The sequence below is a fragment of the Ambystoma mexicanum genome, chromosome 4q (assembly GCF_040938575.1).
Source record: "Ambystoma mexicanum isolate Mex_15411 chromosome 4q, UKY_AmexF1_1, whole genome shotgun sequence".
In the NCBI taxonomy this organism is placed as follows: domain Eukaryota; kingdom Metazoa; phylum Chordata; class Amphibia; order Caudata; family Ambystomatidae; genus Ambystoma; species Ambystoma mexicanum.
Window position 1 is genome coordinate 261,514,219 of NC_090928.1, and position 23,444 is coordinate 261,537,662.

At 49.9% G+C, this 23,444-nt stretch overlaps 1 protein-coding gene across 2 annotated transcripts in view; it reads right to left on the reverse strand.

The window, feature by feature from the left end:
- AHCTF1 (AT-hook containing transcription factor 1) overlaps positions 1-23,444 on the reverse strand; it is a 2,174,249-nt gene that overhangs the window by 1,924,932 nt on the left and 225,873 nt on the right. For both annotated transcript variants that reach the window (XM_069607832.1, XM_069607831.1), the window contains exon 6: positions 17,403-17,519. In XM_069607832.1, the coding sequence (XP_069463933.1) occupies positions 17,403-17,519 (117 nt within the window). The remainder of the gene's footprint in view (positions 1-17,402; positions 17,520-23,444) is intronic.

The window sequence follows — 23,444 nt, forward strand, 5'->3', positions numbered from 1 at the left end:
TCCGAAAGGATGGCCTTCGTTGCTGGATAACTCCTAGGGCCTTAGCTGTCTCTGTGTCCGCCTTGATGGCTTGGAGGGACTCATCCACTGTCTTCCCAAACAGGTTGTTCCCGTCGAACGGCATGTCCAAAACCTTGGCTTGTACATCCTGGCGGAAATCCGTCGCCTTGAGCCACCCTTGTCGTCTGAGACAAACGCTGTTGCCTAGCTGGCAGAAACCGGTGTCGGCAATGTCCGTTGCCACCGTTATGGCGTGGTCCGACGCCACCTCACCTTCCTGCAAGATCTCCAGGGCCTCATCCCTCTTGTCATCCGGTAGGAAGTCCAACAGGGGGGCGATCTTGTTCCATAACTCCCTGTCGTAGCGGGCCACGATCGCAAGGGTGTTGGCCGCCTTAATCGTTGTTGCCACCGACGAGATAACTCGTCGTCCCATTACATCCAGCTTCTTTCCTTCACCGTCCGGCGGGGAAGTTGACGTTGAGGCCGATGCGCCCCCCCCCCACCCCCGCTTTCTTCTTGGCCGCTGCTGAGATGACCGAGTCAGGGGTCGGTTGCGCCCTAAGGCACAAAGGGGCCGCGTCTGGGACCCGGTACTTCTTCTCGTACTGGTCCCTCTTGGCAGATGTCGTAGACGGGTTCTTGAGAAGGGCGAGACCCTCGTCCCAGATGTCACCCAACAGAGGCCCGGCGAGGACTGTCTTCCTCTTGGCCTCGCGCCATTGGTAAAGGAAACCTTCTCTTTGGGGCAGAGCTGAAAAAGCTCAGATGCCCTGGCGATCATAGTGTGGAAAGACCCAATCTCGTCAGGCAGGGAGGCCCGGGGTGGCGGCGATGGGGTCGATGGGGTGGTCGTCGTCATCATCATCATCATCATCTGTACCTGTCATGGCCGTGTCTGTTCCCGTGTCATCCCCAGGTACGGGGATGCGGGGCTGGCTGAGTCCGTCTTCTCTTGTTTGGGGGACTTCCCGACGGGCGTGGCTCTAGCTCCTCCATCGGGCCTGGTTCCGACTCCTCCGTCGGTGGTAGGGGCAATCTCGTCCTCATCTACAAACATAAGGATTGTATTGCCAACAAAATGGCCGCCGAGTTGTCCTGCGGCTCCGGAAGCGACGGGCGAGACGGTTGACTAGGAACCTTGCCGGCGTTCTCGTCGTCCCCTTCGTCGGGATCCCTCCCGTGGGACCGGGCCTCTTCGACACCCTCGTCGAGGCCCTCCAGGACTTCAACCAGTTCCTCCTCGGAGACTGTGTCCGTGTCCACAATGGCCACTGGCTCCCCCCCCTCTTTTTCTGCTGGGGTCTTCACAGAGGTCTTCTCTATGGGCCTGAAAGAGGCTTCTCTCCGCGGTGACAGATAAACTCTGGGCCCCGAGGTCGCCTCTACTGGTGTAGCCTCCCCAGGCTACACCAGGGCCGCAGCGACTTCCTCGATAGAGGCCTTAGCCGGGTGAATTAAGGCCTTCACCACCTTCTGCGGGCCTGTGGCTTTCACCTTGAGGGGAGGGTCACCGTCTCAGTCCCCCTCGGCTGGATCCTTCGAGAACGACCGGGGCCTCTCCAGAAGCTTCGCCGGGTTCTCGGCTTTCCTCTTCCCTGAGCCAGAGCATTGGCTCGTGGTTGATGGTGCTGGAGAGGATGCGCGCTGCCTGGCAGCCGAGGAGCCCAACTGTTCGGCACTCCCGGTGCCCGCGGACTTGCTGTGCTTTGCCTTCTGTTGGGCCCCCGTCGGCAGGGTGCCATCACAGGACTTAGAAGACCGTTCAGACGACGACGACTTCTCACCCGACAGGCTCTTTCCTTCCAGCCAGTTTGAGAGACGAAGATGTCGATCCTTGATGGTCCGTTCTGACATGTTCCCACAAAACGCAAAGTCCTTCTCCACGTGCGTTTTGTCCTCATGAAGGCAGTAGAGGCACTTCGAATGCTCGTCCTCTTTGAACACATTCTGCAGCTGGCATCCAGGGCAAACCCTGAAGAGCTTTCCAGGCGTTGAGCTTCCTTTCTCCTGGGCCATGTCCGGGGTAGGCCAAAGAAACTTCTGGACTCCTCCAAGAAGCGTAACTCGACGAAAACTTCACCCTTGGGGGGGGCGTAGAAAAATCTGAATCGGGTCCCCGTTGATCGGATGTAGAAGCAGTGGAGCTTGAGGTTTCACCGAAAAATGAGAAAATCTCTTTGAAAAAGTGCGAAAACGCAGCAAAAAAGCTCAAGAGCTAAACACGAGGACTCCCAACACTTGAGTGTGCAGTAAAATTCTAAAGATGGCTGCCAGAGGCGGGCTTAGGGAGAGGGCAGTCATTGGCTGGGGGCATTATGACCCAGAGACCAGTGATTGGTTACTACTAAGGAAGACGGATCAGAAACGAAACTGATACTGATTTTTTTCTTTACCGAGGATTCCCAGCCTGACGACAGGGAATATTCATGAGCATGTGAATCCATGCCAGACCCCATGCTGGAGAAATACCTTCATTTTGTACCATGAAGGGCACCCGCTCGATGGCTCCTTTCTGTAATAGGATTTGGATCGCCTCCTCAAGGATGGGAGGGTGTTCGGAAGACATTCGTCCTACACACGGTGGATGGTGGCAAGGTGTTTTGAGCAACTCCACAGAGTATCCTTTGGCCACAGTATCAAGGACCCAGCTGTCGGATGTTATTCCCTCCCACAGCTGGGCGAAGAGGTAGGAGACCCCCAACTGGGGATGCATGGGAAGGAACATGGATCGGCACGTCATTTGGAGACAGGGTCTGCTGCGCCCTTAGAGGCTGCAGCTCTGCCTCGTCCTTTCCCGCGGCAAAACTCACGCTGCTGGTACTGGTAGAATGACATGCAGGCTGTAAAAGGAGGCACCAGACGTGCTTGTTCCAGCTTCGCCTCGTCTTCCTGAGCTTTGCGCCCAATAGTTGCAGCGTGTGTTAAACACTCCTCTAGGGATAAAGGGCTTGTTGGAGATCTGACATGGGATCTTGATTGTTTCATGCTTCTTTTTGCTGTCTCCAGCTGGTCGTCGACAGCTTTGCTAAAGAGGTTACCCTCATCGATGGGCATGTTGATCAAGGCTGCCTGTCTCTCTGGCTTAAATCCTTGATCTCTGAACCAGGAATGTCTAAGACAGCACCCTCTGCAATAATCCTTCCAGATGTGTGTGGAATCCAAGACATTTTTGAGGATGTGTTGGGAAACCGGTTTGCCTTCAGTGGTGATTTTGAGTAGGTGGGAGTGAGCTGGTTCCGGTACTGAGTCCAGATAGATAGAGAGATCTCATCCCACTGGGTGCTGTGTAACTGGCAAGCAAGGTGGTGTTTGCTATCCTGGTAAGGTACACAGCAGAGGTCGTAATACGCTTTCCCAGCTGGGGAGTGCCTCAGACATTGGAGCACCAGCTCTCTTTCTGGTAGTGGCCACCACCAGAAAATCAGGCTTGACGTGACCACTAATGAAGATGGGATCTGAAGGAGGGCCTAAAAGATTTCTCCACCCATGGGTTAACCGCCTTAGTAAGAGGGAGTAGACCGGAACAGAGCAATCCTTTTTCTGATGGACTTGCGGAGAGGAATAGCCTGGCTAACAGGCTTTTTCTCGTCGAGAATATGTTCAACAGCGTGACTGGATTCCTCAGTGTTGATGCCAAAATGGTGAGCCGCCTTTTTCAGCAGCTCATTATAGAGAGGTTGGTCTGCAACGGGAGACGAGTGAACACCTTCAATGAGTGTGGGGTCTAGAGGGTTGACAAAGATTATTTCTGGGTCATCTTGGTCTTGAAAGCAGTCACCCTTATCTGCCTGGCCAGAGTTATCGTGGACATCTACCCACATATCCTTGTCTGTCTGTGTGAACTGCATGTTCTCCTGAAAAGATCTCTGTGACTGCTCCCCAGGCAGCAGGGCTGGGGCCGGGAGAGAAGGTGTTAGCACTGGGGCCGTGGAGGGCCGGGGGCAATAGGAGGCTGCTCAGTAGGCCTTGAGCGAGTGGGCAGCTTACTCATGAAATACACAAATAATGAAATGTTACTGGCAGGCTGTGTCAGACTGCGCCGACATGGCATATGCCACATATCACTTGGTCTGGAGCTCATTTAAGGACTTGGGCCTAAAAAGCTGGCACGCCGTGCGACAAGATTCGAGATGGTCACATGGAAGGCAGTGGTTGCAAACTCTGCATTTGTCGACCAACAGGAACTTTGTTGCACTTGGGACAGAATTTAAAAGAGGTGCACTCTATAGTGAACGACGGACACAGAGGCAGCAGGACAAAAGTAGTAGGGCAGGAAAAGGAGGTATACATTTTTTAACAAAGTAGGATCCGTCCCTCCCAAATAGCCCTGCTGGTTAGGCCAACGCCTGGTGTAGGCGGAAAGCCCGTCATCGGAATAGAACTTCTGTTTCTGAAGCCGGGATCAGCCGCTGAGCTATTCACAGAAAACCGCCATCAAATTAGTGCGTCGGAGGTTTGGATGAGTTTGAACTCACAAAGTAGCTCAAGCTACGGATTCCGGGAAAGAACAACTTGCCACGATGGCGGAAAAAAACTATTTGAGGGACCTCCACGGGTGAGGGTTCATGGGTACAGGGTAGGTCACACTAGGGATAGGATTAGTGTCATGCCTTGTCGATGTCCCTTTTCGAACTTCAAAAACTTCATGTGCAATACTGCGCAACTTCCACCAGTTGTCGGCCTATGCAAAGCATTTGACTCTAAGAAGATCCACAAGCCTCAGATCTAATATCTATATATCTATATATATCTATCTATATATCTATCTATATAATGCATTACTCACCGTAATCTTATTTCTGATGCTTGTATCTGCTTAGATTCACATGCTGTGCATAGGCCGACATCTAGTGGAAGCTACGGAGTATTAGTTTGTTTTTCGAAACTCGAAAATTGGCGTCGACACGGGGCGTGCCAGTAATATTATCCCTAGTGTGACGTCCACTGTACCCATGATCCCTCACTCGTGTAGGACCCTCAGATTGTATTTTGTCTGACATGAGGTAGCATGAGGCGTAGCGTGAATACAGATTATCAGAGCAGATGGATAGATAGGACTACAAGCATCCATGCGCCTTCTCTCAGAGGGGAGGAAGGGCGGGCGCATGTGAATCTAAGCAGATACATGCATCAGAAATACGATTACGGTGAGTAATGTATCCCTTCTCGGGTTTGTGGAATCTGCTTAGATCACATTCTGTGCATAGATTAGCGAGCAGTGTTTGAAGGATGTGGGATGTGAGAAGCGTCATGAGCAAACAGGTGTCTTAGAACGGCTTGTCCCACTTGAGTAACTGTCTTGGAATGAGTGTCAATGCAGTAGTGCTGAGTAAAAGTGTGAATAGAGCTCCAAGTAGCAGCTTTGTAAATGGTGTCAAGGGGTACAATTTGCAATGAAAGCCAGAGTGGCCCCCGTGCCTCTTGTAGAGTGGGCTCTTGGCGTAAAAGGCAGAGTTCTTTCAGAAAGGGAGTAACATAGCTGGATAAAATGGACTATCCACTTTGAGATGGCACCTTTAGAGACGCAATCTCCCTCTCTGCCTGTAGCTACTGAGACAAACAGTTGGTCTGTTTTCCTTAGCGGCCTGGTCTTTGTCTACATAGTAGAGGACCGCTCTCCGCACATCTAGAATGTGTAGTTTCACCTCAGCAGAGGTGTTGGGTTCTTGGAAGAAGGCCGGAAGCTCAATGGACTGGTTAACGTGGAATTTACAAATGAACTTAGGTGAGAACCTAGGGTGTGTTCGCAGAACCAGTTTATCCTTCTGAACAGTAAAGAAAGGATCCTGCACTGACAGAGCCTGAATTTCACTGACCCTTCTTATGGATGTAATGGCTACTAAGAAGGCAGTTTTATAGGTCAGGTGTTGAGACTGGTTTTATGCATGGGTTCAAAGGGTGGGCCCATGAGTTTAGCAAGCACCACATTAAGGTGCCATCCTGGTGGTGGGTTCGAAATTGGAGGGTGGAGTCTCTTAACCCCTTCCATGAATGCTTTAACCACCACAACACCTAGTTATGGGAGGTGGTGTAGGCTGATAGCGCTGCGAGGTGTACCTTGAGTGAGTTAAATACCAACCCTGCGTCCAGCAGGTGGAGCATGTAGGTGACGATATTGGAAGGAGTACGATCAACTGGGTAAATCTGTTTATTCTGGCACCAAATAATGAATCTTTTCAACTTATCAAAGTAACAGTGTCTTGTGTTTGGTTTCCTAGATTCTCTTAGGATATCCATGCATCTCTGTGGTAGATTGAGATGGCCAAACTGACTTCAGGAGCCATGCTGCCAAGTTCATCGAGCTGGGTTGAGGATGCACTGTTTGTCTTCCGTGCTAGGATAGTAGGTTGTGCCAGCAAGTGAGTTTGATGGGTTCGCACACTGCCAGTCTGTGCAGGTGTGGGAACCACAGTTGTCTCGCCAACATGGGAGCAACTAGGATGAGCGTCATCGATTCCCTGTGCATCTTGTTGACCAACTTCCTCATCAGACGAGTGGGTGGAAAAGCGTAGGCAAGCATCCCTGTCCAGTTCATCCAAAGGGCGTTCCCCTTGCAGCCTGGCTGGGGGAACCTGGTGTGAATCCTCGGAATTGTCTGTTTTCGCTTGTGGCGAATAGGTCTATAGTGGGGAAACCCCACTGTGAGAAGAGGTCTCCTACGACTTCTTCGTGTAGACACCATTCGTGTTCTTCTGAGAGGGGATCTCCGCTCAAGGCATCAGCTAGTGAATTGAGATCCCCTGGAACATGTTGAGATGACAGGTAAATGTTCCGTCTGAGTGCCCATTTCCACATTTTCTGGGCAAGCTTTGACAGATTCGGCGAACAAGTCCCTCCCTGTTTATGTAAAACATAGCTGTCATGCAGTCTGTTAAGATCTGCACTGGCAGGTTCAACAGGTGGGGTTCGAACGCTTGAAGCGCTCTGAAGACTGCCAGAAGCTCTAGCAGATTTATGTGATTCTTGGCCACTGCATGAGACCAGAGACCCTGAGCTGCGTGGTGAAGGAGATGTGCTCCCCACCCAGACAGGGGCGTGTCTGTAGAGACTACGGCCTGTATCTCCGGGTCTTAAAAGGGTTTCCCCTTTGACATGTTCTCCCTTGTCCACCAGTGAACACTCTGTACTAGTGTTGGCGAAACAACCAATAGATCGCCCCACTAACCACTTGCCTGAGACCACTGTTTCGCCAACAATTCCTGCATGGGTCGCATGCGCAGGCGCGCGTGGGGAACCAGGTAAATACATGACGCCATCATGCCTAGCAAACATCGCTTTGCGCACCCTTATCTAGCGACTGGGCTGATAGAGGAATTTGCAGTAGTAGATTCCAAATTCTTTCCTCTGATGGAAAGGCCAACCCCTCTTGCGTGTTAAGGACAGCTCCTAGGAACTGTTTGGAGGTGCCTGGCACCAGGCTTGATTTTTTCTCGATTGAGAAACCCAATTCTAAGAGGAGGTCGATCGTTCTTTGGATGTTGGAACTACAAATTACTGGGGTCTCTCCCGTGATGAGCCAGTCGTCCAGGTAAGGGTACACTGGGTTTGCCTCCCTGCGTAGGTGTGCCGCCACCACCGCCAGTACCTTGGATCCGAGGCTATACCGAAGGGCAGCACCTTGAACTGGTAGTGCCGACTGTCCACCTTTAAGCGCAAGAATCTTCTGTGCGCTGGGAACATGGAAATATGAAAATAGGTATCTTTCATGTCCAATGTTGCCATGTAATCTCCCTTTTTTAGGAGGGGGATTACCTCCTGGAGCATAGACATTTTTGGGGCTTGACATACTTGTTTGCAGGGCGCAAGTCTAATACTGGGCGCATTGTTAAATCTTTTTTTGGCACAAGGAAGTAAGTTGAATAAATACCCTTGTTTCCCTGGTTGCCCGGGACGAGTTCTATCGCGTCCTTTGCGAGAAGATTGACGATTTCCTGAGGAGGATCTTTTGGTGGTACAGGGAGTGTATCTTTTGTCTTGGAGGGTGGTTGCAGGGGTGCTCCAGCAGTTTGATGCAGTATCCTGCGGACACTGGACAGCACCCATCTGTCCGAGGTGATCCCTTCCCATTCTTGGGTGAAGTTGGAAATGCGCTCACCTACTGGGGATGCGTGGGAAGGGATCCTGAGCGGAGCGTCACTGTTTGCTGGGAGGCATACCGCCTTTGTCTGGGCTGCCTCTCCCTCGGCCCCTTTTGTTACCTCTACCGTAACTTTGGGTACTTTGTTGGTTGCCACCCCATGATGTACCCTGCCCGTCAGTAATTTGAACCCCTCTCGGAATTTTGTCTGCGTGAGCAACAAAAATTATTATTATTCCCTCTTTGGTTCGTGGGTTTGTTAGTCAGTTGTCCCAGGGACTTTAGGGTATCGTATTCATCCTTGGCAGTTTTGAGTGCCTCCTCTACTGCCTTGCCAAACAAGACATTCGGTTCCACCGGCATGTCGATAAGAGAAGCTTGGGTCTCGGGTTTAAACCCTGACCGTCTGAGCCAAGCGTTTCTTTTGATGACAGTGCCCTCTGCGATGAGCCGGCCTGCATTATCTGCGGCGTCAAAGGTTGCCTTTAGAATGCACCTGGACACGACCTACCCTCCGACGCAATCTGGGCTAACTGTCCCTTTAGTGGTTCAGGTGCGGAGGCCACTTTCCTTCCCAACCCATAGATCCTCTTGCTCTCCTTGTCTGTGGGGAGCTTCAGATGATGATAGAGGTGTCCCCACTCTTTTCCTGGTGTTAGTGACTACCAACGAGTCGGGCTTAAGTGGATCCCTTACATGAAGTGGGTCTGACTGGGCAGCCCTGAACAATTTTTCAATTCTGGGGTTGACAGCCCTAGTGAGATTAGGGGTGAAGAGGGAAGGGTCAATTCTGCATTGGATGGATTTCAGAATTGGTATGACTTGCGCAATGGGTTTCTTATCCCCATGATCTCTTCTGCAAAGTCCCTCTCTTCTTGAGCCCCTTGAGTGTCTATGTGAAAGTGCTCTGCAGCCCTAACTAAGACCTCATTCAGTAGAGGCTGATTATCCACAGGTGAGTCAGTGACCGGTGGTTTTTTGTTAACAGTTGTCTAGATTATAGACCTCTGCCTAGTCTTCTTCCTCCTCATCCTGGTCCTCGTTGTCTCTGTAATAATAGACTCCCGCTTGGTCGTCCAGCATTTATACGTCTGGGTCTTCAGCATACTGGTGGTAAGGTTGAATAGAGAATGGATCTGAAGTCAGGCCGTGAGCTGGAGTTTCATTATGAGGCCTTTTATTGGGAGGCCGAGGGTCTTTGGATCCTGAAGGAGTAGAGTTGTCAGGGGTACTGTGATAACTCAGAAAATAAATACAGGTTTTTCTCATAGAAATTAGCCATAAAAGACATTCTCCTCATCACCCTGTCGATGTCTTCAGAGCTCCATTTCCCTGGAGGTGGGGATGACCACCCACTGCTGAGGCTCCTCTCCTATTCCCATATCATGTAGAGTGGGAGGGATAACTTTAGGTTTAGTGACAGGGTCAGGGGTCTTAGATTTATTCTCATCTGAGGATCTAGATTTGTCCTTCCGGACCTGGGGTGCAGATGTCATCTCTGAAGACTTTCTGCTGTTTGTCCCCTTTACCGTGAGTAGAGGAATGTTTCCCTGATGTTCTGGCCTTCTCTGAATCTTTCAACGCCTGGCGCCGAGATTCGGGGGTGTGTAGGCTAGCTTCTGTATCTTTAGAGTGTGAACGTCGAGACTCGGAGGCAGACATGGAACGAGCTGTAGCTTAGGGGTAGTGGTCCGATTGGTCATCGGACGACCATAACTCCGTGACTTTGGAGGTGACGCACTCTTGGCAACTGTGGACGGTTGCTGTGTGTCGTGAGGCGATCTCGACCTGGAACGCCCAGAGGACACTGATTCTGTGGACCGCCCTCTATGTGCCTCCTTTTTCCGAGCACTCGACACACGTGTCGAAACTCGGCTGTGGTTAGTGTGTTTAGGTGTAGTAGTATGGGTATCGCTCGTGACGCCGGGTGTGTTCCCCATAACTGCCCTGCCGGACAATCCTCCGAGGTCGGGACTAGCGCTTGGGTGTCTTTCGACACCCCTGTACCCTCGCTGTCCAAAACGGCGGCGTTGCTGCCATCACTGAAGGAACCCACTGCTTCCATGGCCTCGAGCTGCCTGGCGTGATGGGCCCAACGTTTAGTGGAGCGGTCCTTTAGTGTTTTTGCCTTAAAGAGCTTACACGCTCTGCAGTTAGCTTCGGGGTGGTCCCTAGGCAAACAGATTACAGGTGGTATGTTTGTCAACCCAAGGAAACTTGTACTCTCCATATGTCACCTAATGGCAGCGGGCGAGTGTATGTGGAAAATAAAGCGAGTGTGATTATGTCCACCCCCCACTCTCCCTACTTGCAGGGACGGGGCCAGAGGCCTTCCGAGGCCCGGGCCAAGGACAGAGGCCTTCAGAGGCACAAAGTCCGTCGTGCAATCTCGACGGTTGTTCGTTCTTTGGACCGGCGTCGATCTTTGATCTCTCGACTTGGGATTTGAAGAACGGGTATTTTTAGGTAAATTATGAGCAAATGGCTGAAAGCCAGGGAACTCCGCAACAATGGTTCCGACAAGTATGGCGGGAAAAAACAATCTGAGGGTCCTACACGCGTGAGGGATCATGGGTACAGTGGACGTCACACTAGGGATAGTGTTACTGGCACGCCCTGTGTCGACGCCCATTTTCGAGTTTCGAAAAACAAACTAATACTCCACAGCTTCCACTAGATGTCGGCCTATGCACAGCATGTGATCCAAGCAGATTCCACAAGCCTCAGAAATATATATACACACACACACACACACACACACACACACACACACACACACAGCCCTCTAACTAATATTTCTGATGCTTGTATCTGCTTAGATTCACATACTATGCATAGGACAACATCGAATGGTAGTCGCAGAGTATTGCATTAATTGTTTTTTTAAACTCAAAAAGGGACATCGACTGGGCGTGCCAGTAATACCATCCCTAGTGTGATGTCCACTGTACCCATGGTCCATGTGTCGAGGTCCATCAGATTGTTTTGTTTCTGACATGAGGTGTAGCGACAATACAGATGTAATAAAGCAGATAAAGTGATAAAGCCAGGAGAACATCTATGCACCTTCTAGCCGGATACGGAATGTGGGTCCTATAGGCCCTTGTCCATGCTTAACAAGGATAGCAACATACTCACAGCAGTGCTAGCCAATAGATTAAAGAGGGTTATCGGCAAGCTGATACACCCAGACCAAACGGGTTATGTCCCAGGTAGAAACATCACAGATAACCACAGACTGCACCATATTATTGATCACACTAAGGAAGACTCAGGAGAGATCGCCATCGTGTCGCTGGACGCGGTGAAAGCTTTTGATTCAGTAAGGTGGCCATGGCTAAAGGCAACCCTGAAAGGGTACGGAATGGGACCTGCATTTACTAGATGGGTCAAGTTGCTATACAGTTCCCCGATTGCGAGAGTTAAGACTGGCCCCACAATTTCAGACAAGTGGCAACTCAGCAGGGGGACCAGACAGGGTTGCCCCTGGTCACCCATGTTATACATCCTGGCATTAGAACCGCTAGCAATATGCTTGCAGCAACAATACGGGGAGGTCGGGATCCGCACAACGGGGGTCACACACCTGATATCATTGTATGCAGACAATGTGCTTCTCTACCTGCGTTACCCGGAAGAAAACGTGCAATATGTGCGGGAGGTGATGGACCGCTATGGCACCCTTTCGGCATATCGGTGAACCCCGGGAAGTCTAGCTTGTTCCCCTTGGGAAGGTATAGGAGCACCCCACCGGCCTGGCTACCTGTCCTGCGGATACCCTGGCAGACCATGACATTCAAGTATCTGGGGGTGAACATTTATCATTTGATAGAGATGGAGCATAGACATAATACTGAGAAGGCAATTGAGGGTATTAAGAACAGTATGGTGTTCTGGTCTAGGCTAACCCTGGCCATGATGGGGAGAGCAGCTCTGCTCAAGATGGTGGTTCTGCCCAGACTCTTGCACTTTTTTTGTGAATGTCCCATACTTGATCCCCAGACACTTCTTTGTGAGACTCCATAGCATGTGCAGGGGCTTTATATGGGGCAACTCCAGGAATAGGGTCGACTGTGGAAGCTGCAGAATACCTGTGATAAGGGGGGCATTAACCTGCCAAACTTTGGATTGTACTATTTGGCAGGACAGTTGTTGTATGTGGCCAGGTGGCTGTCTACGGAGGACTCGGCGGAAGCTAGGCTCTTGCGGGGTGACTCAGTCCCATATTTTCTTAGCAAGACAGTGTGGATGCATAAAACCAAGATGATGGGGAGGGGGAGATTATTGAGTTGGGCTGGGAAGTTTGGCGCAGAGCATGGAAAACAGTGGGCGACCCAGACCCGCTCTCTCTGCAGGTCCCGATGGTGGCTAGCGCTAGCGGAAGAACCTGATGCCACCCTGGAAATGTTGCATGATGTCTGAGGGAGGACACAATATCTAGGATATACGAGCTCTTAAGAGCAAAGGCAGAGAGGGAGCTACTCCAGCTGAGGCACGATTGGGAGGAGGAGATTGGAGAATCCATGACCGATGGACAATGGGACAGAGTACAGAGGTACCACAAAAAGGTGTCTCGGAATGCAAGACTCCAGCAGATCCAGCTATATATCACCCACAGAGCCTATTTGACCCCTGGTAGAATAGCCAGGTTTGGAGGCTCAGCCATACAGAAATGCACCAGGTGTGGAGAGGAGGAGGCAGGGATGCTGCACATGTTCTGGGCTTGCCCAGAGGTGCATAGATTCTGGGAAGAAATAAAGATGAAAATGACCAGCGGGGGTGTGGTGCTGGACGTGAGGTCTGCTGGGGCATGCATGCTTGGGAATGTCCCCAGGCCACGTAATCTAAAGCATATAAACAAAATGAAGGACCTGGCATATGTCCTGGCCAAGCGCGGGATAGCAATGGGTTGGAAGGCAGCTCATAGGCCTAGAGTGGAGACATGGTGGGCGGACCTCTTGAGATGGGAAGAAGCTGAAACTGCAGTCTGGTTTGAAGCGGCCACCAGGGTGGGGGTGGGGGGGTAGGGGGGATGGGGGAGAAGAGGAAGTGGGCCCCCTGATGGCCTGGAGGCAGTTGGTGACCTCGATGGCTACACCTCACCAGGTCAGACATGTAACAGAAGACTCAGATGAGTCAATAAGCACTGAGATTCCCGAAAACGCTCACGAATATGACACTGATGTTACGGCTCGAGTTTGTGGGGAGGGACGGGGGGGGGGGGGGGGAGTATGGGAAATTTATAACGTGTTGGGTTTGTCATGGATTATGAATGTCCTCAAAGTTTTAATGTTTGGCATGTTGTTTTAAAAATAACAAATTAAAAAAAAAAAATCTATGCACCTTCTACTCCAAGAGGGGAGGTAGGGTTGGCACATGTGGATCTAAGCAGATAGAACCAGCAGAAATACGATTACTGTGACTAATATATCCCTTATGAGGCTTGTGGATCTGCTTAGATCACATGCTATGCATAGACTAGCGAGCAGTATCTGGAGAAGGAGTTGATTGTGAGTAGGTACGCGGCAAATCAGTGTTTTAGCACCGCTTGTCCCACCTTTAAATCTGCTTTAGAATAGGTGTCAATGCAGTAATGCAGAGTATGGAACTCCAAGTAGCTGCTTTGCAAATTGCGTCCAGAGGGACGTTAGCAATAAATGCTCCTGTAACTCTGGTCAAGGCTTCCAGGCCAAATCTGGGAAGTCGCAATTCTGAGGGTATTCAAAGAAGGCATCTGTACATGGGCCAGTTTGCAAAGCATCACCTGGGATTCAAGATGTGCTCTATTTCGATTCCTAGATTTAAAATAGGCAGCCAATGGGCATTTCCCCATGGACGACCGCTTTAGCGCATTCCACAAAGTCACGGCAGTCATCTCTTCGACATCAATATCCAAGAAATACTGGTCTATGACCGTTCCAAAGTTTGCACGGAAAGCAGTGTACTGAAGCAGGGGCTCATAAAGATTCCACGCAAGTCTACCAGACAGGCGCAGTCTACTAACCCACAGCCAGACCGATACCATGGAGGAGCTTCCAGATGTCCACCAAGCACAGCTCACACAGGGTATGCAGAAGGGCTAAAGCAATCCTGTAGCCTGTGGAGGAAGAACCTTATGTAGCGTGGGATCCGAAATCAAATTAAAATCCCAGCAGATAATGAATTCGCCCTCAGCAAATGCCACAAGGCCGGGAAGCAAGGACTTCAGGAACGTGTGATCCAGGAAAGCCAAAATCACAGAGTAATGAAGCAGGATGCCTTTAAGCAGGAGGAACCGTCCATCGGTTACATCTGGGCTACTTTTGCGACAAAGGGGGCATCTTTCTGCATCGGAATTGTTGTGTCTCTCCCTCTTTACCGAGGCGAAGTATTTTATAAACCTTGCCCACAAGCCACCCGCGCCAACTAGAATGAGTGCCACTTGGAACCATCGTAAGTGCATAAAGGAAAAATTCTTCAATTCCCAAATACCAAAATATGTCTAAAAATCAATTCAAGAACAAACCCAAAAGCCCCCAACCCAAACCCACATCAAAAGCCCCGGAAAAAATAGGGGCTGTGTGGGTAGGGCCCACTTCGAATCACAAGTTCCTAGAAAGAGGACTGCAGACTATCACCAAATAGTTGTAGATGGGAAACTACTAAACAGCAGGGGAAAGAGGGCGGAAGAAAGAAGCCCTCAACCAGCAATCGGTCCCAAAGGTGCACCGCCAAGTAGCATTCAGAAAGCAGGGAGGAGCCAAACCAACGTTTATCAAAGGCAGGTCAATGGATAAAGTCTGTCCTATCAGGAAACCAGCTTTCGACGACCCGGAGAGATAGCTGCAGGGCCAACCAGTTTCCTGCGACCCCTTGGCCTTGCAACCTTGGACCGGCAGACCACGGCAGATGACCCTTTGCAGATCCTCTGCTCGGATCAAATCCACAGGTGACGAGGGACGTGAAAAAGGGTTCATAATACCAATTGCCTTCTGCATCATTGTTATCGGCCTCTTCTCCCTGTCAAGGTTGACGATAACAGCACAAGGGAAGCCCCAATTATTTTCTGGCGTTTGTTCCGTAACCAAGGTGTGAAGTCTTGGAGGGCCAGTCTCTTGGCCAGGGTAGATGGAGCCAGGTCCTGCAGGAGCATGATCTTTGTGCCTCGAAAATCCACCCTGGAGGCCATAATTATATCCTCTTTAGTGCACAAATAATGCACCATGGTCAGCACAGCAGGGGTCGAGTTGCTGCAAAGTTGGATAGCAGAGTACACCCTGTAGGCGCAGTCAAGTTTCAGATCACAATCATCTGGACATTGCAATGAAGATCTAAAAAGATAAAGGGCATATGATATCTGCGTCAGGACTCCTCTCAGGAGTAAGTTGTTCCACATAGATCTATACTCCAAGAGTCTTTCTGCCACAGCTGCATCTGAGTGCTTAGTGATTAAAGTTTAGTGACTCAGTTAGCCAACTGAGATTTTGTAGGAAGACTCGCAAGCACCGCTTTCCAGGTCGTCCATATGGGATTCATTGGACTCCACTCTTTTGTCGATCTCCAAAAACCTTTTGAGTTAGTTCACCCAATGAGGCATGGATCTCCTTCATCTCCTACTTTACTTCCACCAGCATTGATAGAATATCGAACCCAACAGCAGGCACTGTCCTCTCACGAAACCCTTCAGCCTCCATGTGGATCTAGGCGTTAACATGAAGATCGGACTTCTTGGCCCTCTCCTGACCATGGATTAAAGCTAGGCTGTCCCTACACTTGGCGTCCTTAGGTAGTTTTTGAGACATCGCATTACAGGACTGGGGACGGTGGAAGGCCCTCTGATGTGTTGAGAGCTGGATTTTGGAGGGTGATGGTCACCACTGGTAGGCAGTCGACAGCGCGCCAAGCATCCGCGTAGGTGGGCCCAGGATCCGGCCCAGAAGGCAGCGACAGAGTCAAGAGTAGCAGCAGCCAAGAGGCAGAAGGAGGCAGGATTTATTGGGGAAGCAGTGCTGTACTTACTCTGCGCAGCCGGTGCTGTTGTACAGGTTCTGGATGCCCACACACGCCTCAAAACACAGCGGAAAGGGCCAGGTGGAGACCACGGAAGGGAGTCCAGTGGTCTGCTTCCAGGTGGGGAGTCAACTGCTAACCCTCGCAGGGGCGCTCAGAGCTACTTCCGGTCCTGAACACAATGATGGGTGCCATCTTGAAATCAGGCGAAGTGCCGGTTAAGGCACTCTGAATGCAGCATCAGGAGCCGAATAACTGGAAAGGAGGCCAGCAGCATGGTCGGGGGACCTTTACCGGGTCATGAGACGTACTGCGGTGGCAGGGCCATCATCCCTCGTCCAGCTTTTTAAAAAAAAAAAATGTTTTAAGAGAATTAGACTTTTGGATTCTTGCGTGTGCCAAAGTCCCTGAAAAACTAACAGTGATGGGCGCAAGATAGATGGGGCTGGGATGGTGTGAGGAGAGAAGCAGGTCCTCAGGGCAACGAAGAACTAAGCAAGGTAGGACAAGGCAACAAAAGTTGGGCAAAAGACGCCATTAGCCCACATGGAATGTGTGCTTTATGATATAATAACGCCTACCTGATTGACTGGAGCCTCTGCCATAAGTGCTTATTATTATAAAAAGCATATATTTTCAGTATATTGTGTCATGAATTAAGCTTTATGGGCTCAACCAAACCAAGATACCTGTCCACTCCTGTTACCACAAGTGAAACATTACTCCCGCTACATTACCACAGAGTGTTATGCAGTAGCTTAGTGGACACTCTATTGTTCCTCTACTGACTTGTTCTTATGGTTCCCCTCACCAGATGGTTTATGAATAATATTCCTGTGCAAGTCCTAAGATACCCCAGGGGCACCAACTGTCAAAGTTGGTAGCTTAAAGCCCCAATGGCACTCGGACGCTGATTGACTTTAGAAAGAAGTTAAAAACCAAAACATGCTGCCAAAGACTTTTTTGCACCACACAAACCTGTATATTGCATCAAATAAGGAGATAACCTTTATGAAATATAAAGCTGGCAGTCATACTAATCATGTTTGACCAGGAATGCTCAATGATCACTAACATTACGTGAGTTAAATAATGCTTAAATGAAACCGATCTGCCTTGGTTTATGAAGGTATGTTCACATCCTAAATGCAACAACAGGTTAACACACATTTTCATTGTTTTCAAGACACTACTTGTAAATCTAGACACAAATTCAATGTCAGGATAATGTAATATAGGAGGATCTGAAAGAGCCTAATTTCAATAGAAATAACCTGCATTGACATCAAGATAGACGGTCACCATTGGCAGTATCCATTACATATTGGCCTACCTTTCTTGAGTAGATTGCACAGCCCACAAGTAACAGCAGTTGCGCGGATCATTCTCAGGCTCCTGAAAACTGACTGCATAGACAGGTACCCTTCCTCCTTCCAAAAGACAGTGGTATCTACAAGGTGAAAGAAACATGTTTGGATTACAAACGAGCTATTGTTAAAGCAGTAGAGATGACATGTCTTTTGACCAAATAACGTTTTAAAATTATTTGAACAGATAACTATGAAACACAGGATAGATTTGCAGACACACATTAGTACTGAGCATCTAAACCCTAGCACCAGTTTAGGGAACAGCATATTCAAATTGCATGAAAGCATCATAAAAGAAAAAAAGTAGACGCACAGTCATTTCTCAGATTCAGAAGAAGCAATGCAAGTGTTAGACCTGTGACACAAATGTTAAGTGGATACAGAGATGGCCGTCTTGATGGTGACCACCCCAATGTCCACGGACGACATTGGCTCGAATGGTTTGTGCGCCAGGGCGCCCAAGACTATGTTAAGATCCCACAAGGGGTGCGGTCTCTTGACGGGGGGGGGGGGGGGGGGGTAAAGCCTAGCGAGACCAGTCAGATGTTTGACGATAGGGTTGGAGGAGGAAAAAATGCCTCCCTCTGAGTTCCTGTAAGCCCCAATGGTTGCAAGGTATGTGCAGCAGGTTTCCACCTGTACGCCTGAATGAGCGAGGTGCGCTGAAAAGGAGAGCATGTCGTCCAAATTGCAGGCCAAGTGGTCAATTCCCTTGGAGTCTGCCGAGTGGCAGAATATGGTCCATTTGCTTTTGTACTGGGCCCTGGTGGCTTTGCTCCTGGCGCCCTGTATGATCTCCAGATTGGCCTGTGAGAGGCTAACGTGCCGAAGCGTTACCTGCTCAGGTACCACGCTGTGAGGGCTAGTTTCCCTGGCGTGGGGTGGAGGATGCTGCCCACCCTGCTGCGCCAGAAGATGTGCTGGGCCCTTCGGAAGGTGTATCGGGGGCACCTCCGAGAGGCTGAGTAGCTCCGAAAACCATTGACCGGCCGGCCACCATGGAGCTATCAGAATGATGAGGAGTCGTTGAGACTCCTCGGTCTTACAAATTACCCTGCGGATCACGGTAGTAGGCGGAAAGGTGTAGGCCTTCATGCCGGTCCACTGGAGATGAAATGCGTCGCCCAGAGGCCGGGACCCTGACAGAATGCAAAATGGGGGCACTTCTTGTTGTGCTAGGTGGCAAAGAGATCCACTTGGGGATGACCCCACCTGTTGAAGATCTCCTGAATACTTAGGTTGTTTAGCTGCCACTTGTAATTGTCGGCTCCCAGCCTGCTGAGCATGTCCACCTCCAGGTTGGATTCCCCCGGGAGGTGGACTGCCGAGAGGTAAATGTTGTTTTCCAGGGCCCATTCCCACATGCTGATCGCCAGCCTGCACAGAGGAGGGGATCTGGTGCCTCCCTGCTTGTTGATGTAGTACATGCTGGTTGAGTTGTCTGTCTGGATGAGGCCAACCTTTCCCTTGAGAAGTGGTAGGAATGGTCTGAGCGCTAGCCAGATGGCTTTCAGCTCCAACCAACTGATGTGGTATTCCTGCTCCTGTCGAGTCCAGGTGTGTGGACCGAGAGATCATCCAGTGTGGCTCCCCAGCCCTCGAGCAAGGAGTCTGTGCTGATGGTGGCCTGCGGGGAGGGCGGCCGAAAGGGCTTGCCCGTCCGTAGGTTGCAGTCCATGGACCACCAATTTAGGTCCGGGTGGAGAGATGGAGGAACAATGATCATTTCGGATCGCGAGTCCAGCTCCTGGTTCCATGAGGCAGCGAAGTGCAGCTGAATCCTTCTCACCCTTAGTGTTGTGTGCGGCACGTCCAACAGGACCGCCGCCAGTAGACCCATGAGATGTTTGTACCACCATGCAGAGTTCCGCTCTCTGCTGAGGAAGTGGGCAGTGACCCTCTTAATGGCCAAGATTTTGTCTTCTGAAGGGAAAACCCTCTCGGCGCACGTGTCCCAAATGAGGCCCAGGAATGTCTTGAGGTTGAGCGAGAAGCCCAGGTTGTACAGTGTGTTCATAAGGGCCTGGGAAGAGTGGCGAACTGCTTCTGGAGATGTAGCAGTGACGAGCCAGTCGTCCAGGTATGGGTAGATGTGGAGTCCCTGTGCTCTGAGGAGGGACGCCACAGCGTTCATGAGTCTGGTAAAGACCCTGGGGGCCGAGTTGAGGCCAAATGGAAGGATTTTGTATTGGAAATGGTAGCCCATGATCCTGAACTGTAGGAAAGAACGATGGGGGTGTAGGTACGCGTCCTTCAGGTCCAGGGAGCACATCCAGTCTCCCCTGTCCAATGTCTCTGCTATAAAAGCTGGCGTAACCATCTTGAATTTTTACAGGGGTAGGGAGAGGTTGAGGGTGGAAAGGTCCACCACAACTCTCAGGCCCGCCTGGTTCTTCTGAATTTCGAAAATCCTGCAGTAGAAGCCAAAGCCTCGCTGGAAGGCTGGGAATTTCTCCACTGCCTGGCTCTCTATAAGCGACCGGATTTCTGCCAAAGGAGTTGCTGTCCCAACCTGTGGGAGAGGAGGGAGGATAGGCTGGGATAGGAAGACTGTACCCCGTGGATACTATGGAGAGGATCCAGGGGTCCGTGAAATTCTGGCATCAGAATTGCGAATGGAGGGCAAGCCAGCCCCCGACTGGAGACACGTGGACCCGAAGGGGCGTGTCATTCCCGCTTTCCCTCGGAGGCCGACGCTGAGGAGGGGGCTGGAAAATGCCCTTAATCCCTCCCCCGTCCTTCCTGTTGTTTGCGCCGGCGAGTGGCTGCCTGGATCAGCGTTCCTGGAAGCCGCGGAACCCAGCCCCCCCCATATGTACGACCCCTTTCCGAGCACTGCTGAGATGGGGTGTATGGTTTGGGCATGGTCTTTGTAAGAATGGACAGACACTTTGCCATTTGTGAGCTGTTGTTCATATCCAGCTCTTTGTCCGTAGAGGAGTGGAAGAGGTCCCCCCCACCCCTCCCCCGCCCAGCCTCCTCGAACGGCATACCTAGAATGTGCTCCTGGACATCCAGGTTGAATTTTGTTGCCCGGAGCCAGGATGTTCTCATGTCCATGGCAATGCAGATGGCACGGCCTGAGGTATTGATATGAACCACTGTGGATTCCATGAGGTCATGCGCCAAGAGCTTGGCTTCTGCTAGTCCCGCCTTAAAGCGTGATTGTCATTGGGAGGGGAGTTCCGGGAGGAAGTCCGCAATTTCCTGGGAGAATTTGCAGATTTCTTTCAACAGTGCCAGGCAAAGGGCACGTTTTTCCAGCAGCACCTCTTTCCCTCTTGCATTGGGAATGGATCCAAATTTAGTCTCTGCCTGGGAACAACCTCTTTGCTCTAAAGCCTTAGTCCACCATGGTACTGTCTTACCAGTGAACTTGAAGTTATACGCCATGACTTACGGTGAGATTGCACTGCCTCATTGCAGTGCAGCTAAATTCTGCCCTGGACCAAACTGGCCCGACAGAATATCCTTGGTCTTGCTTCTTAGGAATGCATAGGCGCTCTGTGCCTTCCCTAGTTCAGTCGGAGCATCTCCCCCTCAGGCACATGTGTCTCTCTAGTGGTTCACCAGCTCCAATCCATCACACCCCTTTTCCTCCTGATAGTACCCATTAGAGAAGTTCCTTTTTGCAACGGTCCAGCCATAAATGTCAATGGAACCCCCAGCTCATCTGTAACTAAGGGATGTTTTGAGCTTCACTTACATGCTCAACCGATGTATAGGGGCACTGACGAGCACAGTCCATAAGGCTGCTAGTGCACACAGTTTTTCTTTTCTCAAATTTTTTTCTTCCGTTTCTTTCTCGAACACAATCCTTCTTCAGTGGAGTGTTTAGGGAAACCGTCCCTTTTTCTTTTTACCCAGCTACATTTTTGTTATGTTTTAGATGTGCACAGGGCAGGCAGGTATGTAGGAGCAAACCATGTACTGTCCATCCATTGCATTGTCATTTGCCATCTTATTTGCACCATAATACCCCTTTCATTACCATATACTGAAAATGGCTGCTCCTTGTGGTTCAGCCTGTGGGCCTGTAAACTCCCAAATAAAAAGCCTTCATTTGATTTTAGGTCAGTCCTTTGTGCGCCTAAAATTGGTCTCGTTGAAACTGGACGAGGGACTGTCGGGTCCCAATCCACACTTTGGATACCGGTTGATGGGCAAATGTGAGGCTGCTAACTGTCCATTGGACAGTCACTACCCATTTGAATGGTGCAGAGCTTTCCCATTGATGGGCTGGGGACGGCCAAACCGACATAGGTGGGCCAAAGGACGGCTTCTGGGGGGGGGGGGGGGGTGACAAGCATTGCCAAAGCCTGCCATTGGGGAAACTATGTGCCTTTCTGTAAACAGGGAGGACCTTTGTCAGTGCCTTCCACCCCTAAGCCGATGGGCTTTGTAGCACAGCAATGCAAGACACAAGACTGGCAATCAGAGGACATCAGCATTGTACTTGGAAAATACTGGGGAGTGACCAGCAACTAAAGGGGCATGAACGCTCCACCAGACACATCTTGCATTGTGCGCTGCATCCAGAGATACTACAGACTAGCCAATACAGTATTTGCAGAAAAATAGCGGAGAGCAGGACATAAAGTGCATTGATACCCCAATGGCTTCCAAAAAGGAACATTGGTATACCAATGCAGTAAAATGACTTGCACCCTTGGCGAATTCAAAACTAAAAAAAGTTCTCAAGAGTCTTCCCCGATTACTTTCATTCTTAGTGAAACCTTCATTCTTAGTGATACCTCCTCCGCCTCTAAGTGTGTAACATTTCCAAGTCTATATGCGGTCTTCGTGCAGTCAATATGTGTAACCAAAATGTGTAACCAATGCGGATAATCAGAATGCTCTTTGTACGCATATGTAACTGTTTAAGATGCCTTCAAACAAACTGAAACCTACACTGTGATACCTAAGGGTTTGGGGTATATCACAAAATGCAATAAATAAAATAAAAAAATAACAGCTGCCGCTGGCCTAACTGCTAAAATTAATGTACGGTGACCTAAATCGCCCCAGACTACAAATGTGGTTCCCAAGTAGCACCCCAGGAACTGAAAGGCATATGGCCAACTCGGGACTGTAAATTCAAATATGGCCAAGATGGATTGCAATGTAAGAAAACAACTCCCTTTTCCCGCTCTTATGCTTATTTTATTTTCTGGTAGAACCCCCCACCTGCCTTTTTTTGGAAACTTGTGAAACTTTCACAAGTGAAAAAAAAAAAAGAGAAATTGATATTAGCATGCAGGGTGTTAGATATTGATATTGGTTCCTCAGTGCTATTTCTATTTCTCCAACTGTGCCTAGGCTGCAAGATTCAGCCAGCATTTGAAGAAAGCAATTTGGCGCAGGAACTCACCCCGGTACGAATATCCATTTTGCTCAATGCATGGACCTCTCCCCCCCCCTCTTGCACTGGTCTACTCTGCAGGTCTACTTAGCCCTTGGATAAGCTTGATGTGACTTGTAATCCACATCTCAAGCATTTGTGTTATCATGAAGGTTCTAGTACTTTTACCCTGACCTTCGTTATATGCAGCAAAAACATTAGATTGCTCTCGGATGTAAGTCTTTACTGTGTCCAAGTTTACAAACATTTACATTCAGGGGGATTTAATTCACAAAACGTAATTGAAGGGGCAGGCAGCCCCAGAAAATTTACTGGTGAGTAAAAAGGGCTGAACTGAAGTGTGGCAGGTCTTTCTCTGACAAAATAGGGTTGGCCAGCCCACTGCAAAAGTCAGTGGTCTTAGAAAATATGGAAGAGTGTTTTAATCCCCATCATCGTTTACAGCACATCTTTCGAAGAAAACTTTGGATCTATTTGGTGCAAGGGTGTGGCTTGAAAAATAAAACTGGCTCCGGATCCATAGGTCAGTATTTACAAGTAGTTTCTAAGCACAAGAGTTCAGCTGAATATATATTTTAAATGGGAAGTAAAACACTCAATTTGTCCAAATAATTATTCGTTTAATTTTCAACGTGTAATACAG